Here is a 13,840-nt window from a genome sequence, read left to right as displayed (position 1 = left end):
CTACACAGCCCAGTGTGACCTGGTAACAAAGGCAGCCAGCAGTGTCCTGGAGTGTATAAAGAGAAGCCTCACCAAAAGTGTGAGGGAAGAGATCGTCTCCCCCTGCTCATCACTCGTTAGACCACCTGGACACTCCAGTGTCCACTTCTGGGCCCCCAGTTCAAGTATACTGGGTCTGGCTGGGATGGTGTTAACTTCCTTCGTAGCAGCCCCTATGGTGCTATGTGTTTGCATTTGTGCCTCAAACAGCATTGATAACACACCAGTGTTTTGGCTGTTGCTGAGCAGTGGTTGCAGAGTGTCAAGGTCTTCTCAGTTTCACACTCTGCTCCCTCCCAGTGAGTAGGCTGGGAGCGGGCAAGGAGTTTGCAGGGGACACAGCCCAGAAAGCTGACCCCAGCTGACCAAAGGGATGTTCCATACCATATGATGTCATGCTCAGCAAGAAGAGCCGGGGAAGGGGAAGAAGGAGGTGGTTTTTGTCATTCAAGGTGTCTGTTAAAGGGAGGCTGGCTGGGCATCAGTCTGCTTGTGAGAGGTGGTGAGTGATTGCCCATGCGTTGCCTGTTGGTTTTGGTTTATGTTTGGTTCTATCTTTTTCTTTTGCCTGTTAAACTGTTTTTATCTCAACCCACAAGCTGCACAGCAACTCATGCAGCAGCACTGGTAGGGACCTGACCGGCTAAGGAGTTCCCTGCGGAGAAGGGCCTGGGCACCGTAGCGGATGCCATAGGAGCCAGTGGGTCTCACAATTCCAAAGGAGAATAAAGAGGTGCGGGTCCTGAGGAGGCCCAGCAAGATGGAGCTAAGGACATAAACTATGAGGTGTGAGGAGAGTCTGAGGGAAGTGGGCCTCGCTAGAGCCTGCTGAAGTGGAGGCACAGGGCAACCTAATGGGAGCCTACAGCTACCTGGAGAGATGATGGAGCCAAGCTTGCTTCTGCAGTGGCCAATGAGATGACAGAGGCAACAGCCACAAACTGCCTCTTGGGAGCTCTAGGCTGAGCCTTAGGAAAAATATAAGGGCCTAGGAGGAGCATTGCTGTGATTTCCACCTTTGGAGCGCTTCAGGTTTCAGCTCTACAAAGTCGCAGCCAGCCTGGAGGCTGGACTAGAGAGCCCCAGCAGTCTCTTCCCCACCAACCCTTGCATGAGCCTGTGCCTTGCAACGTGCCCTCCAAGAAGAGACTAAGCTGGAGGTGAGGGTCCCTACATCACAGGACAATTCAGAGTAAAAGGGAGCTCAGGAAGTCTTGAGTCCACCGCACAGCTCCAAGCAGGGCCAGCTCTGGGCTCAGAACAGGTAGCGCAGTAAATGTCAGCATTTGCAGAGGGAGTTTACACATGAACCAGGCATCTAAGGCACCGCTACAGAAATGGAGATGAGGCATTTGACCAGCTCCCTGAACACAGCTGTCACTATGCCATGCCTCCTGAGATTCCTGGGAACATCCACCTTCTTGTGCAGAAGAGTATGATTCTTCTGCAAGTTTCCTGGCACATCTCCAGAGCAGGGGTGCTTTAGGCTGTAAATCAAATTGAAAAAAGCCTCTGACTTGGGTACTATCAAATTAATTACTGAAAGAGAGGGAGATGGAGGGATCTCAGGGCTTCCAGGTTCCTGCTGAAGATTTCAGCCTCCAAGAAAGGAGCTCCAAGAAAGGGGTTTTGAACTAATAGAGCCTTTTGGTCATTTCACTTGTGATGGCTCTGCTGCCCACTTTCCACAATTGGCACCCAGAAATCTCATCTGCTTATCCTTCCTCTCCTCTCCAGACATGACCAAGTGATGGGAAGAAAGGAAGCAGAGGACCCTAGGCCTCTGTGAATCACCTGGGGTGTGGCCCTTGGAAGGCCACAGTGTCATTTCATTGTACACCCCATAAAGAACCAAGCTGGGAAGTGAGACTGCAAGCCCCAATCAACAGGGTTCATGGACAGGCAAGGCTGTGTCTATGGCTGGTCTGGAAACCAGTACACCTACAGCATAGCTCAAGCTGGGGCTGAAGCTCAGGCTTGGGCTTCAATGGGCCCCTGGGCCCATGGACAGAGTTGTGGGTCCAGGCCCCATGTTAGGCTGGTCAAAGTCATGAAGGCCTATGGATGCTCTCAGGGCCCTGACACTGCCCCCATGGGATCCCACCTACCAGTGCCCTCCATAGGGCATCTTCTCATGCCCTGAAGTCCAGGCTCTGTGCTCTGCTACCCTCCTTCCCCACCTCCCTGGAGATCCGGGAGATCAGCATTTCATGGTCACCACAGCCAAGGCTGACACTGGTATTCACATGCCTGACCAGCTCTTCCTCTTTTGGGAGTGCCAGGTCCAGGTGAGCAGAAGACTGAAGGGACTCTTTGGCAGCTCTGCTAAGAACGTTTCCACAAACAGCACAAGAAACCTCCTGGAAGGTTTGCATCCTGCTGTCTCCCTTGACCACTGAATACCGAGGAAACGGAGTCCCCCAGAAGAGCCAGGTCCTGTGATCCACTGATTTCCTCAGATCATTTAATTGAGACATTGTTCATTCCTCACCCTGATGTATGACCTGTAAATGGCTGGGATGGAGTTAATGTTCTTCATAGCAGCCCACAGGGTGATGTGCTTTGGATTTGTTACTAACACAGCACTGATAACGCAACAGTGTTTTGGCTATTGCTGAAGAGTCCTTGCAGAGCATGAAGGCTTTCTCTTTTTGCCACTCTGCCCCTGCAGCAAGTAGGCTGGGGGGACACAAGAAGTTGGCAGGGGCACAGCTGGGACAGCTGGCCCAGAATGACCAAAGGGATATTCCATTGCAAATGATGGCAGGCTCAGCAAAAAAAAACAAAACACCCAAACTCAACGGAAGAAGGAAAAAGGGGAGATAGTTGTGATCAAGGCATTTGTCTTCCCAAGGCCTGCTTTCCTGGAAATGGCTAAACATCTGCCTGCCGATGGGACGTAGTGCATGAATTCCTCATTTTGCTTTGCTTGTAGATACAGCTTTTGCTTCACCTATTAAACTGTCTTTGTCTTGACCCATGAGTTTTCTTGCTTTTGCACTTCCAATTCCCTCCCCCATCCTGCTGGGGGTGGTGGGGGTAGGGGAGAGTTAGCAAATGACTTTGTGGGTGCTTAGCTGCTGCCTGGGGTCAAACCAAACCAAACACCTACCACAGTGCCAACATTTCTGGCCTCTTGACCCACACACACCTTGACCAATGTGCTTTTCTGATTTATTTTCTCCCCTTGTCCTGTTGAGCTGGGGGAGTGATCAAGCGGCTGGGTGGCTGTCTGGCTGCTGGTCAACGTTAACCCACCACAGGACCACCCCAGGACTGCTGCACCCAGTATGGGGCTTCCCAACACAATACAGACCCTGACAGACTGGAGCAAGTCCTGCAGAGGCCAGAAGGATGGTTGGGGCCTGGAGCACGTTATGGACAAGGAGAGGCAGAGAGAGCTGGGGTTTTGATAAATCCCTCAGAGTCAAACACTGGGGCAAGGACCCAGGCCAGCTGGTGGGATCTGAATCACTGGACAGTTTCAGTATTTGTCAAGACAAGGCCATGAGCACCTGCTCTAGCTGGAGCTGTCTGAGAATGGGCTTGGCTGAGAGAGCAGCTGTGGCAAGAGCTCTGGGACTTGGTGTGTAAAGAGTGTCAGTAGGAAACTGGTTTCCTCTTTATTAATCATGGCTGTGGAGTTGGGTATCACTGAGCCTCGGAAGAGGACGGAGGTGACCGTACAGCAAAGGTCCCTTCTCACGGCTGGGGTGTATGGCCAGAGATGGAAACGGATGGTGTTTGGGACCGGTCTGGGACAATTCTCCTAGGGCAGCTTCCCCAGGGTGTCCAGGGAGCATGGCACAGACCGAGCCCCTCTCTTCTGCACCTTTGGCGCCTTGCTTCCTTCATTTTGTCACCTGGCTCTGCCTTGTGAGCACCCTGCTGTGTGCCCTTCTCCTGCACACTCACACAGCTTAGCTCTACACTGGTGTTTCCTCTTCCAGGACGTTTACAGCCCAGCCCCAGCTCCAGCTCTCCACACCTCCCCTGGCCCCATGGCAGTGCCCACCACAGGGGGCTGCAGCACTCCGACCACTCAGCCACAGCTCCGGCTGCTCTGAAGGGCACAGCAGCTCCTGGAGGTCAGACAGGGGGGTCAGCCTCCCCATCAGCCCCAGGGCTGCTGCTGACCAAAAGGGCAAGAGGAAACAGAGGCCAGTCAATCTCTAGCTCTGCTGCATTCATATTGCAGGTTGTCCCTAACCCCAACTGCATTTGCACCCTTCTCTTGCCCCACCAGCCCCTCTCCCTAGGACAGCACAAGAGTCCTGGCCCTGGGGCTCCTCAGGCACCTGCCGCATCTCTCCAGTCTCCCTTTGCCATGCCCACTGGGTCCACACTGACTCCCATGGCACTGCAGAGTCCTTCTTTGTGCATACCTTGATGTAGTGCTTTGCTTTTGGGGTGTTTGAGGGGGTTTCACTTTGTGTGCCTCCATTCACTCCCACCCCAGGGCACGTCTTGAGCCCTTGTCCTCTCCTGATTGCTCCAAATTCATTTCCATAAAGACAGCTAAACGCCATGAGTCCTGACATATCTGAAGCACCCTGAGGAGGGAATGGGGAGCTCATGCACCATCTTACATGAACAAGAAAGCCTTTAAAACCAGAACTTCTGGTCAAGTGGAACCCAACTGTAATGTGAGCTAAACCACAAACACAGGGGGAACATAAGGAGAAAAGACTTTTTAAAACACCAATTCCTTGGACATTTTAGTGGCAGCCACTTGGGAGGAAGAGCCCAACCTTCAGGCACTGCACCCAGGAGATCCCCTTTTATTGAAGAGCTGCTCTTAGACAGGTCACATCTGACTCAGTATGGTGTAAGGGTCAGATCAAACAGGATAAAGACTCAAGAGAAGAAGTATCAACCTAGAAAATTATACAGAAGTAGAAGTATTACAGGGGAAAAAAAGCAGACTCCTGGCCAAAATAAGCGCCGGGAAATGTGAAGTGCTGGGAGGCAGGCTGTTGTCAGTGACGCTATGTCCATTGGGTCAGTTTCCATAGGGCATCCTTGAGCTCCTTGTTCCTCATGCTGTAGATGAGGGGGTTGACTGCTGCAGGCACCACCGAGTACAGAACTGACACCACCAGGTCCAGGGATGGGGAGGAGATGGAGGGGGGCTTCAGGTAGGCAACCATGCCAGTGCTGATAAACAGAGAGACTATGGCCAGGTGAGGGAGGCACGTAGAAAAGGCTTTGTGCCGTCCCTGCTCAGAGGGGATCTTGAGCACGGCCCTCAAGATCTGCACATAGGACACCACAATGAACACAAAACACCCAAATGCAAAACAGAGACTAGCCACAAGAAGCCCAGCTTCCCTGAGGTAGGAGTCTGAGCAGGAGAGCTTGAGGATCTGGGGGATTTCACAGAAGAACTGGTCCACGGCATTACCCTTGCAGAGTGGTAATGAAAATGTATTGGCAGTGTGCAGCACAGCATAGAGAAACCCACTGCCCCAGGCAGCTGCTGCCATGTGGACACAAGCTCTGCTGCCCACAAGGGTCTCATAGTGCAATGGTTTCCAGATGGCAATATAGCGGTCATAGGCCATGACAGTGAGAAGAAAATACTCAGCTGACATAAAAAAAAAAAAGAAAAATACCTGAGCCACACAGCCTTGGTAGGAGATGGCCCTGGTGTCCCACAGGGAATTGGCCATGGCTTTGGGGACAGTGGTGGAGATGGAGCCCAGGTCGAGGACAGAGAGGTTGAGAAGGAAGAAGTACATGGGGGTGTGGAGGTGGTGGTCACAGGCTACGGTGGTGATGATGAGGCCGTTGCCCAGGAGGGCAGCCAGGTAGATGCCCAGGAAGAGCCAGAAGTGCAAGAGCTGCAGCTCCCGTGTGTCTGCGAATGCCAGGAGGAGAAACTTGGTTATGGAGCTGCTGTTGGACATTTCCTTTGTCTGGGTATGGGGGCCTGTCCAAGGAGGAAAAGGCAGTGAAGAGTTAGGACACACAACTCTCAGCAAATCCTGCTCCATTTCTCACAGAAACACCCCCCGCCAGCCTCTCTCTCTCCGTCCAGAAAGACCTTCATGCAGCTGCCTGGCTGCAACTCTCTTTTCTGCTGGCTGAGGGCCCAATGGGGAGCAGGGGATTCTGCTGTGGGCACCAGAGGAGTCAGTCCTGCTCTGCACCAACAGGCAGAGAGAAACCAGGAGTGATCTCTGTTTAAATCCACTCAAGAAATCAATGCCATTTCAAAATTGTCCCTCCCAACTCACCCGAATGCAGAGGAGAGCTGTGGGGGTTTGTTTTGTTTTCTTTTGTTCCTGTTCCTTGTCCCACCTGAGGGGGTTTGTGGAAGGCAGACATCCTTGGCCTTTCCGCTACACTACAAGTGCTACCCTGAGAGCCCTGGCAGGCAAAGGGCTGGACCCTTAGTGCATAGGGAGGAGAGATGGTCTGTCCCTCAGTCTTGCTCTCAGCTGCCCTTGGCTCACACCTCTCTGAGCCACAGGATGCTCACACTCAGCTCTTGCCCTGACGGGAAACTGGATACTGGAAAGGAAACTGGATAAGCCAGTTGCAAAATGCAGACAATCTCCACAGTCCCCTCCCCAGGGAAGAGCTGTGAGCTTCTGGATGCCCTGAAGATGGGGTGTCCTGAACAGAGAGCCAGCTTTATCCCCACCCTATGGACTCCATTGCCTAGACCCCCCAGGCTAGAAGAGGCCTTGGGCACCTTGCTCCCATGGACACAGCTGCACGGCAAGACGTGCAGGGGCAGTTGCTGAGCTGCTGCTGCAAAGCCCATCCCTAGAGAGCCTGAAAACAGCAGCAGCAGGGGCAGGTGGAGAAAGCACGAGAAAGACCCCAGGGCTTCTGCCAAGTGAGGCAAGGCCAGGGAGGGAGAGATGGGCACTCAGGAGAGTCTCCTCTGCTGGAGCTCAGGCTGCAGAGGAGGCAGCTCCTGCCCTGGACCCCAGCGCCTTGAGGGCAGAGGCTCTGCTGGGTGGGAGAGGAGACTGACAGACTTGGTAGGGGAAAAACATGTTCAGTGAAGGGCTGACAGGGAGATGCCCAATTCCCCCCTCCCAGCCTTTGCTGTCAGCACTTTGCTCTCACTCCCGCTCTGTGTCTCTGCTGCCTGGATCTGTCCCTGCCAGGAGCTGCTTCTCTGTCCCCATGTCTGCTACCTATCAGTGCCCACAGACCAAATCCCACCCGCTCTGTGCTCAGCTCTGCCCTGCAGAGCCCTCCTGGCAGCAGGACACTGCCCAGGAGCATCTCAGAGAAGGAGCAGGTCAGATAAACCACGAGGATTCCACACAAGTGATGGGGCTTTCATTAGGCAAAGGAACTGGTGAGGGGACTGAATCAGCTTCCTCACAGACCTACTGACCTCTCAGTGTAATGCTGTAGAGGTCTCAGTCTCTGTGCAAACCTCACAGCTCCATTGCTATGTTCCCCAACAAACTCAGCAGGAAACGGAAAGCACAGGCTTCAGAAAGCACCTTTCCTTCCACGTAGCACCTGCCTTGAGGTGATTCTTGAAAATCTGCCTCTGAAAATGTCCTGAAGTGATGTGGAACTGTGAGCAGCCCTGACCCATGCAGCACCCTCTCCACAGCAGAGGGACCGTGCCCTGACGGGGGCCGCTCCTTCCACCCACACCTTCTCCCTGCAGCGCTGTGCGGAGCCACCCGGGCAGGCTTAGTGCTGGCCCTGGCAAGTGTCAGAGTCCCTGCCCTGGCACACAGCCCCCTGGGCGCAGGGACCCTGCTCTGCAGGACAGCCCTGGGCAGCCCTGCCTGCACACCCGGCTTCACACCCTTGCAGCCATCCCCGGGAGAAGGCAACTGTCATTACCTGTCCCTCTGACAGTGCAGCAGGGAAGCCCTGCTCGGGAGCAGGTCCTACTCCTCTACGTTGGAGAGAGATCTCTGTAGGCTGTGACAGATTTATCATACCCCTCCAGGAAGATCATGTCCATTGCCGTGCAGTGAGAGACTTACAGTGGAGAGGCTGTGAAGATTGCTCCTCCAGTGAGCTCTCAGCCATCCACCCAGCCCAGACCGCCTTTAGCCTCTCTCTGCCCTGCTTGTCTCCACTCAGTGCCTGCAGGCAGTGCCCTCAGCCCTGCGGTGATTTGCAGAGGAGCTGCTCCTGGGCAGAACTGTCTCTTCTTAGCTCTTCCTGCTTGCCATGCACTCCCTGCATCCCAGGAGCCTGGAACAGCTCAACAGCAGAGGACCAGCCCAAGGTTTTTTAATGACCTCTCTGGTGGGTTTGGGGCCAAGTCCATGAAGCTCAGACACTGAGAAGAAGTTGAGGAAACCTCTGAAGAAGTCGGATGCAAACTGCAAAGTTTCTTTGAGCCTTAATGGGTCCCACTGAGGGACATTACTGACAAAGCCTCCCTGGGGACTGGTTAGAGGAGAAAGCTGGAGGCAGAGATGACAGGCAAAGGAAATGTAAAGGTGGCTCTGATGCAGAGTAAACTTTAATGTGTCCCATTAAGCCAAAGGACCAAGCCCTGACCCCATTAAGCAACTGACCCCCAGCCCCTGGGAAGGGAGATCTTGTCCCTCACATGGTGCTCAGGGCTCTTGCTGGGGCCGTGTGATGTGGGGATGTGTGATGCCAAGGGCAGGACTCTGCTGCGACACCTCCCAGGCTCCTGGATGTGGACAAGGAGGCAATGAGGCCCTAATGCTAAAAGGATAAGGTGTCTCCTCAGAGGCATCAGTGGCAGACACAACAGCCATTGCCAACGGCAGAAAGAGCTCCTCTCTGTTGGGGGCTTTCAGCCTTTCTGCATCCCGCTCTCATCTCCCCCACAGGCTGTCCTATGGTGTTGCATCCCCTCTGCCTCTTTCCCTGCAGGCTGTAGGCACCCACCCTGCTACTGCACATTGCTCTCACCTCAGCATCTTCCTGCCTTTACTGGAATCTCTCCAGCCTCCCTGGCTCTTCCTTAAAACACAAAGCCTGGGGCTGACCCAGGGTGACCTGTTGCACAACAGCACTGCCCTTGGAGTGACATTTCTTTCTCCTCATGTCCACTCTGGATGTCCCAAGCTGCACTTTGTGGCATTATTTCTTTCTCATGCTGTTTCCCACTACAAAGAAGAGCTCTGCCATCTCTGAAAGCAACCTTCAAGCACTCTCAGGCTACTCCCATATTGTCCAGAGCCTCCCTAGCTCTGGGCCAAAGAAGCTCATGTCCCTCAGCCATCCCACACAGGTCATGTGCACCAAACACCACCTTGGCAGACCTCCTCTGCACACTCTCCAATTCCTCCTTACTTCTGCAAAATGGGGAGCCCCACACTGAGATACACCTCTGTGTGTGTGCTCACACCAGTGCTGAGACAAGAGGGGTGAGAACTCAAGTTGTCTGTGTGGCCAATTCTCCTCCTAATGCAGCCCCGTATGCAGCTGGCTTTGTTCATGGTGAGCATGCACCACTGGCTCAGATGTTGTCCCTTGTAGTGTCCAGACCCTTCTCCTCATGGTTCCTGCTCAGCTGGTGAGGATCCAGCCTGTCCTGATGGATGGGGTTATTCTCCCCTCCCTGCAGGACTGGCCACTACTCGTTTCACAACTTCAAGAGGTTTCTGTTGCCTCCGTCTTCAATAGCAAGACCAGTTGTCCTCCAGGTACCCAGCCCCCTGAGCTGTAAGACAGGGACAGGGAGCAGAATGAAGCTCCCATAATCCAAGGGGAAATGGTTAGTGACCTGCTACACCACTTAGACACACACAGGTCTATGTGGCCAGATGGGATCCTCCCAAGGGTACGGATGGAGCTGGTGGAAGTGCTCACCAAGACACTTGCAATTCTTTATCAGCAATCCTCGCTAACCGGGAAGGTCCCGGTTGACTGGAGCTTAGCAAATATGACACCCATCTACAGGAAGGGACAGAAGGAGGATTCAGGGAGCTACAGTCCTCTCAGTCTGACCTCGATGCCGCAGAGGGTTATGCAGCAGATCACCTTGAGTGCATTCACACAGCACGTACAGGACAACCAGGTGATCAGGCCCAGTCAGCATGGGTTTATGAAAGGCAGGTCCGGCTTGACTAACCTGATCTCCTTCTGTGACAAGAGAATCCACTTAGTGGATGAGGGAAAGGCTGTGCATGTTGTCTACCTGGAATTTAGTGATGCCTCGGACACCATTTCCCACAGCACTGTCCTGGAGAAACTGGCTGCTCATGGCTTGGATGGGCATATGCTTCGCTGCATTGAAAACTGGCTGGATGGCCAGGCCCAAGGAGTGGTGGTGAATGGAGTTCAATCCAGTTGGTGGCCGGTCACCAGTGGTGTCCCCCAGGGCTCTGTGTTGGGGCCAGTTCTTTTTAATATCTTTCTCAATGATCTGGATGAGGGGATCGAGTGCACCCTCGATTGAGTGCACCCTCAGTAAGTTTGCAGACAACACCAAGCTGGGCAGGGGTGTTGATCTGCTTGAGGGAAGGAAGGTTCTACAGAGGGATCTGGACAGGCTGGATTGATGGGCCAAGGCCAGCTGTATGAGTTTCAACAAGGCTAATGCTGGGTCCTGCACTTGGCTCACGCCCCCCCCTGCAATGCCCCAGGCTTGGGGAAAGTTGGAAAGCTGCCCAGCAGAAAAGGACCTAGGGGTGTTGGTCGACAGCTGGCTGAATATGAGCCAGCAGTGTGCCCAGGTGGCCAAGAAGGCCAATGGCATCCTGGCTTGTATCAAAAATAGTGTGGCCAGCAGGACGAGGGAAGTGATTTTTCCCCTGAACTCGGCACTGGTGAGGCCGCACCTCGAACACTGTGTTCACTTTTGGGCCCCTCACTACAAGAAAGACATTGAGGTGCTGGAGCGTGTCCACAGATAGGCAGTGAAACTGGTGAAGGGTCTGGAGCATGGGTCTGATGAGGAGTGGCTGAGGGAACTGGGGATGTTTAGCCTGGAGAAAAGGAGGCTGAGGGGAGACCTTCTTGCTTTCTACAACTACCTGAGAGGAGGTTGTAGCGAGGTGGGGGTCGGTCTCTTCTCCAAAGTAGCAAGTGATAGGACGAGAGGAAATGGTCTCAAGTTGCACCAGGGGAGGTTTTGATTGGGCATTAGGAACAATTTCTTCCCCAAAAGGGTTGTCAAGCATTGGAACAGGCTACCCAGGAAAGTGGTGGAGTCACCATCCCTGGAGGTATTGAAAAGCCGTGTAGATGTGGTGCTTAGGGACATGGTTTAGTGGTGGACCTGGCAGTGTTACGTTGACAGTTTGACTTGATAATCTTAAAAGTATTTTCCCACCTAAAAGATTCTGTGATTTTATGATTCCATGACTCTGTGTTGTCACTGATGGCTGAGTAGTTGCTAGGGCAAGAGTCTGAAGATGGGTTGTGCAGGTGCTTGCAAAGTCCATGGTGGTTGAGTAGATTTTAGGGCAGGAGCATGCAGCTGGCTCATACAGGTGCTTGTGATGTCATCTAGGTTATAGTAGCTATTAGGGCAGAAGCAAGCTCCTGGGTTGTGCAGCTGCTTGTGATGTCATAACGATATTAGTAGGTGATAGGGTAGGAGTAGGCCCCTGGGTTGTGCAGTTGCTTGTGATGTCATAGCTGTATTAGAAGGTGACAGGGTAGAAGGAGGCACTTGGCTTGTTCAATGTGCTTTTGATGTCACATGTCCGTGAGTAGGTGACAGGGCCAGAGCAGGAACCTTCCCAGTGCAGCTGCTTGTGGTGTCCCAGGTGCCTGAGTAGGAGTTAGGGCAGGAGCAGGCCCCTGGCTTGGGCAGGTGCCTGTGATGTCACTGATGACTGATCAGGTGGCAGGGCAGAAGCAGGCCCCTGGCTTGTGCAGGTGCTTTTGAGGTACCTGTTGTCTGAGTATCTGATTGGTAATGAAAGCACATGGGGCTTGTGCAGGTGCTTGTGATGTCATATTGACCTGCATATGTGATAGGGCAGGAGGAGGCACCTGGCTTGTGGAGGTGCTTGTGATGTCATAGGTGCATGAGTACGTGATAGGGCAGGAGCTGGCCCCAGGCTTGAGCAGTTGCTTCTGATGTCCCCTGATCCCAAGTAGATGATGGTTTAGGAGCAGGCCCCTGCCCTGTGCAGCTCCTCATGGTGTCACTGATGGCTCAGTAGCTGACAGGGCAGGACAATGCCACCGGCTTCTGCAGCTCCTTGTGATGTCAGTGATGGCTGATGGCTCGCTCACTCCCCCCTGGTGGGATGGGGGAGAGAATCATAAAGCTTGAAGGGAGAAAATGCGTGGGTTGAGACAAAGACAGTTCAATAGGGAAAGCAAAAGCCACGCACACAAGCAAAGCAAAGCAAGGAATTGATTCACTCCTTCCCATGGGCAGGCAGGGGTTCATCTCCAGGAAAGCAGGGCTCAATCATGTGTAATGGTTACTTGGGAAGACAAACGCCATCACTCTGAATGTCCCCCCCTTCCTTCTTCTTCCCCAGCTTTATATTGCTGAGCATGATGTCATTTGGTGTGGAATAGCCCTTTGGTCAGTAGAAGACAGCTGTCCCAGCTGTGTCCCCTCCCAGCTTCTTGTGCACCCCCAGCCCACTCGCTGGTGGGGTGGGGTGAGAAGCAGAAAAGGCCTTGACTGTGTGTAAGCACTGCTCAGCAGTAACGAAATCATCCCTGTGTGTGGCGGTGTGCTCCCCCCCCCCCCCTCAGCTCCCTGCACAAGCAGTAACCATCAGTGCGAGTCATCCTGATAGCTGCATCCAGCTTATCCTGGACCTTGAGGACAAATGGCAACAAAGTAGCCAAGGGCTGCCTGACGCAAGGATCTAAACCTCTTGCTGATATGCAAATATGACCATAAGTCAATCATCTTACTCCTTCAATATTGGACAGCCCAGGGCCCTTTGAGCTCTCCTGCACGGCAGCGGGCTGCACGCCAGGATCTCCCCTTGAGCAGGGACGCCTCTCAAGGTTACTCCTCGAGGTTGAGAGATTCCTTGCCGCAACAGATCCTCGGTAAGTGACTAATAGCATGCTAAACTTTGAAATCTTAGCTAAGTGATATAAAGGATTGATTGCGTATATATAATCCTTTAGACATAAACCGTTGACCAAGTCTGGGACTAGGACTGGATCTAGCCGCACCTAGACTCCTCTCTGAGAAGGAGTTTAGAAAGCAAGGGGATCCTTTCCGAACCTCAGGACTCAACGGGAGGGTCTCCCTGACAGTTCTGTCTGACCCTGTCCTCTATGCAGTAAATAATCAAGTGTGCCTCGCCATCGAATCTTGTTAAAACACTGTCGCATTGAACTTTATTAACTCCCTATTCTGTATCAATAAACTCTATTTTTACTTCTCTCTTACGAGTGAAGTGCACTCTCACTCCATCTGCGACAAATTGGCGTAGTCGGCAGGATGGCAAGTAGTATCACTGATTATTTACGGAGGCATGGAGTGAATCCGAGTCCCAAATTCTCAGCAGAATGGACTCGTGACAATTGGCATAATTGGGAAGCCATTGAAGAACACCTACAAGTAACTAGAGGCCACACAAAAGATGGAAAAGGGAAAGGAAGTATCCGCAAGATGCTAGGTGCCTGTTTAGAAGCTGCACATCAGGAAAGAGACAACAGAAATAAAAAGGAGCAGGACCTAGAGAAGGAAATAGAAGGTAGAAAGGCAACTGAGTTGTTACTATCTTTTAAAATTGAACAACTGCAGAAACAGTTACAGAAGGAAAAGGAAAAAAGACAAAAGTTGGGAGAAAAGGTCGAGATGATGCTTATACAGGCTCCCCGCCCCCCCGACATCGTACAGATTAGGGAACTAATAGTATCCCCTGAAGACTGGGATGGAGACATCTGGGGT

At 52.9% G+C, this 13,840-nt stretch overlaps 1 protein-coding gene across 1 annotated transcript; it reads right to left on the bottom strand.

The window, feature by feature from the left end:
* On the bottom strand, positions 1-5,948 carry LOC140645585 (olfactory receptor 14A16-like). Its single transcript, XM_072849046.1, has 2 exons — positions 5,053-5,948; positions 1-49 (listed from the first exon to the last, which is right to left on the bottom strand). Exons 1-2 carry the CDS (start codon positions 5,946-5,948, stop codon positions 1-3), a joined length of 945 nt encoding a protein of 314 aa, XP_072705147.1.
* Between the last annotated feature and the right edge of the window lie 7,892 nt (positions 5,949-13,840).

Source organism: Ciconia boyciana, chromosome 35, assembly GCF_034638445.1.
Source record: "Ciconia boyciana chromosome 35, ASM3463844v1, whole genome shotgun sequence".
In the NCBI taxonomy this organism is placed as follows: domain Eukaryota; kingdom Metazoa; phylum Chordata; class Aves; order Ciconiiformes; family Ciconiidae; genus Ciconia; species Ciconia boyciana.
The sequence above is the reverse complement of the archived record's forward strand: the minus strand, read 5'-3'. Positions and strand labels throughout refer to the sequence as shown.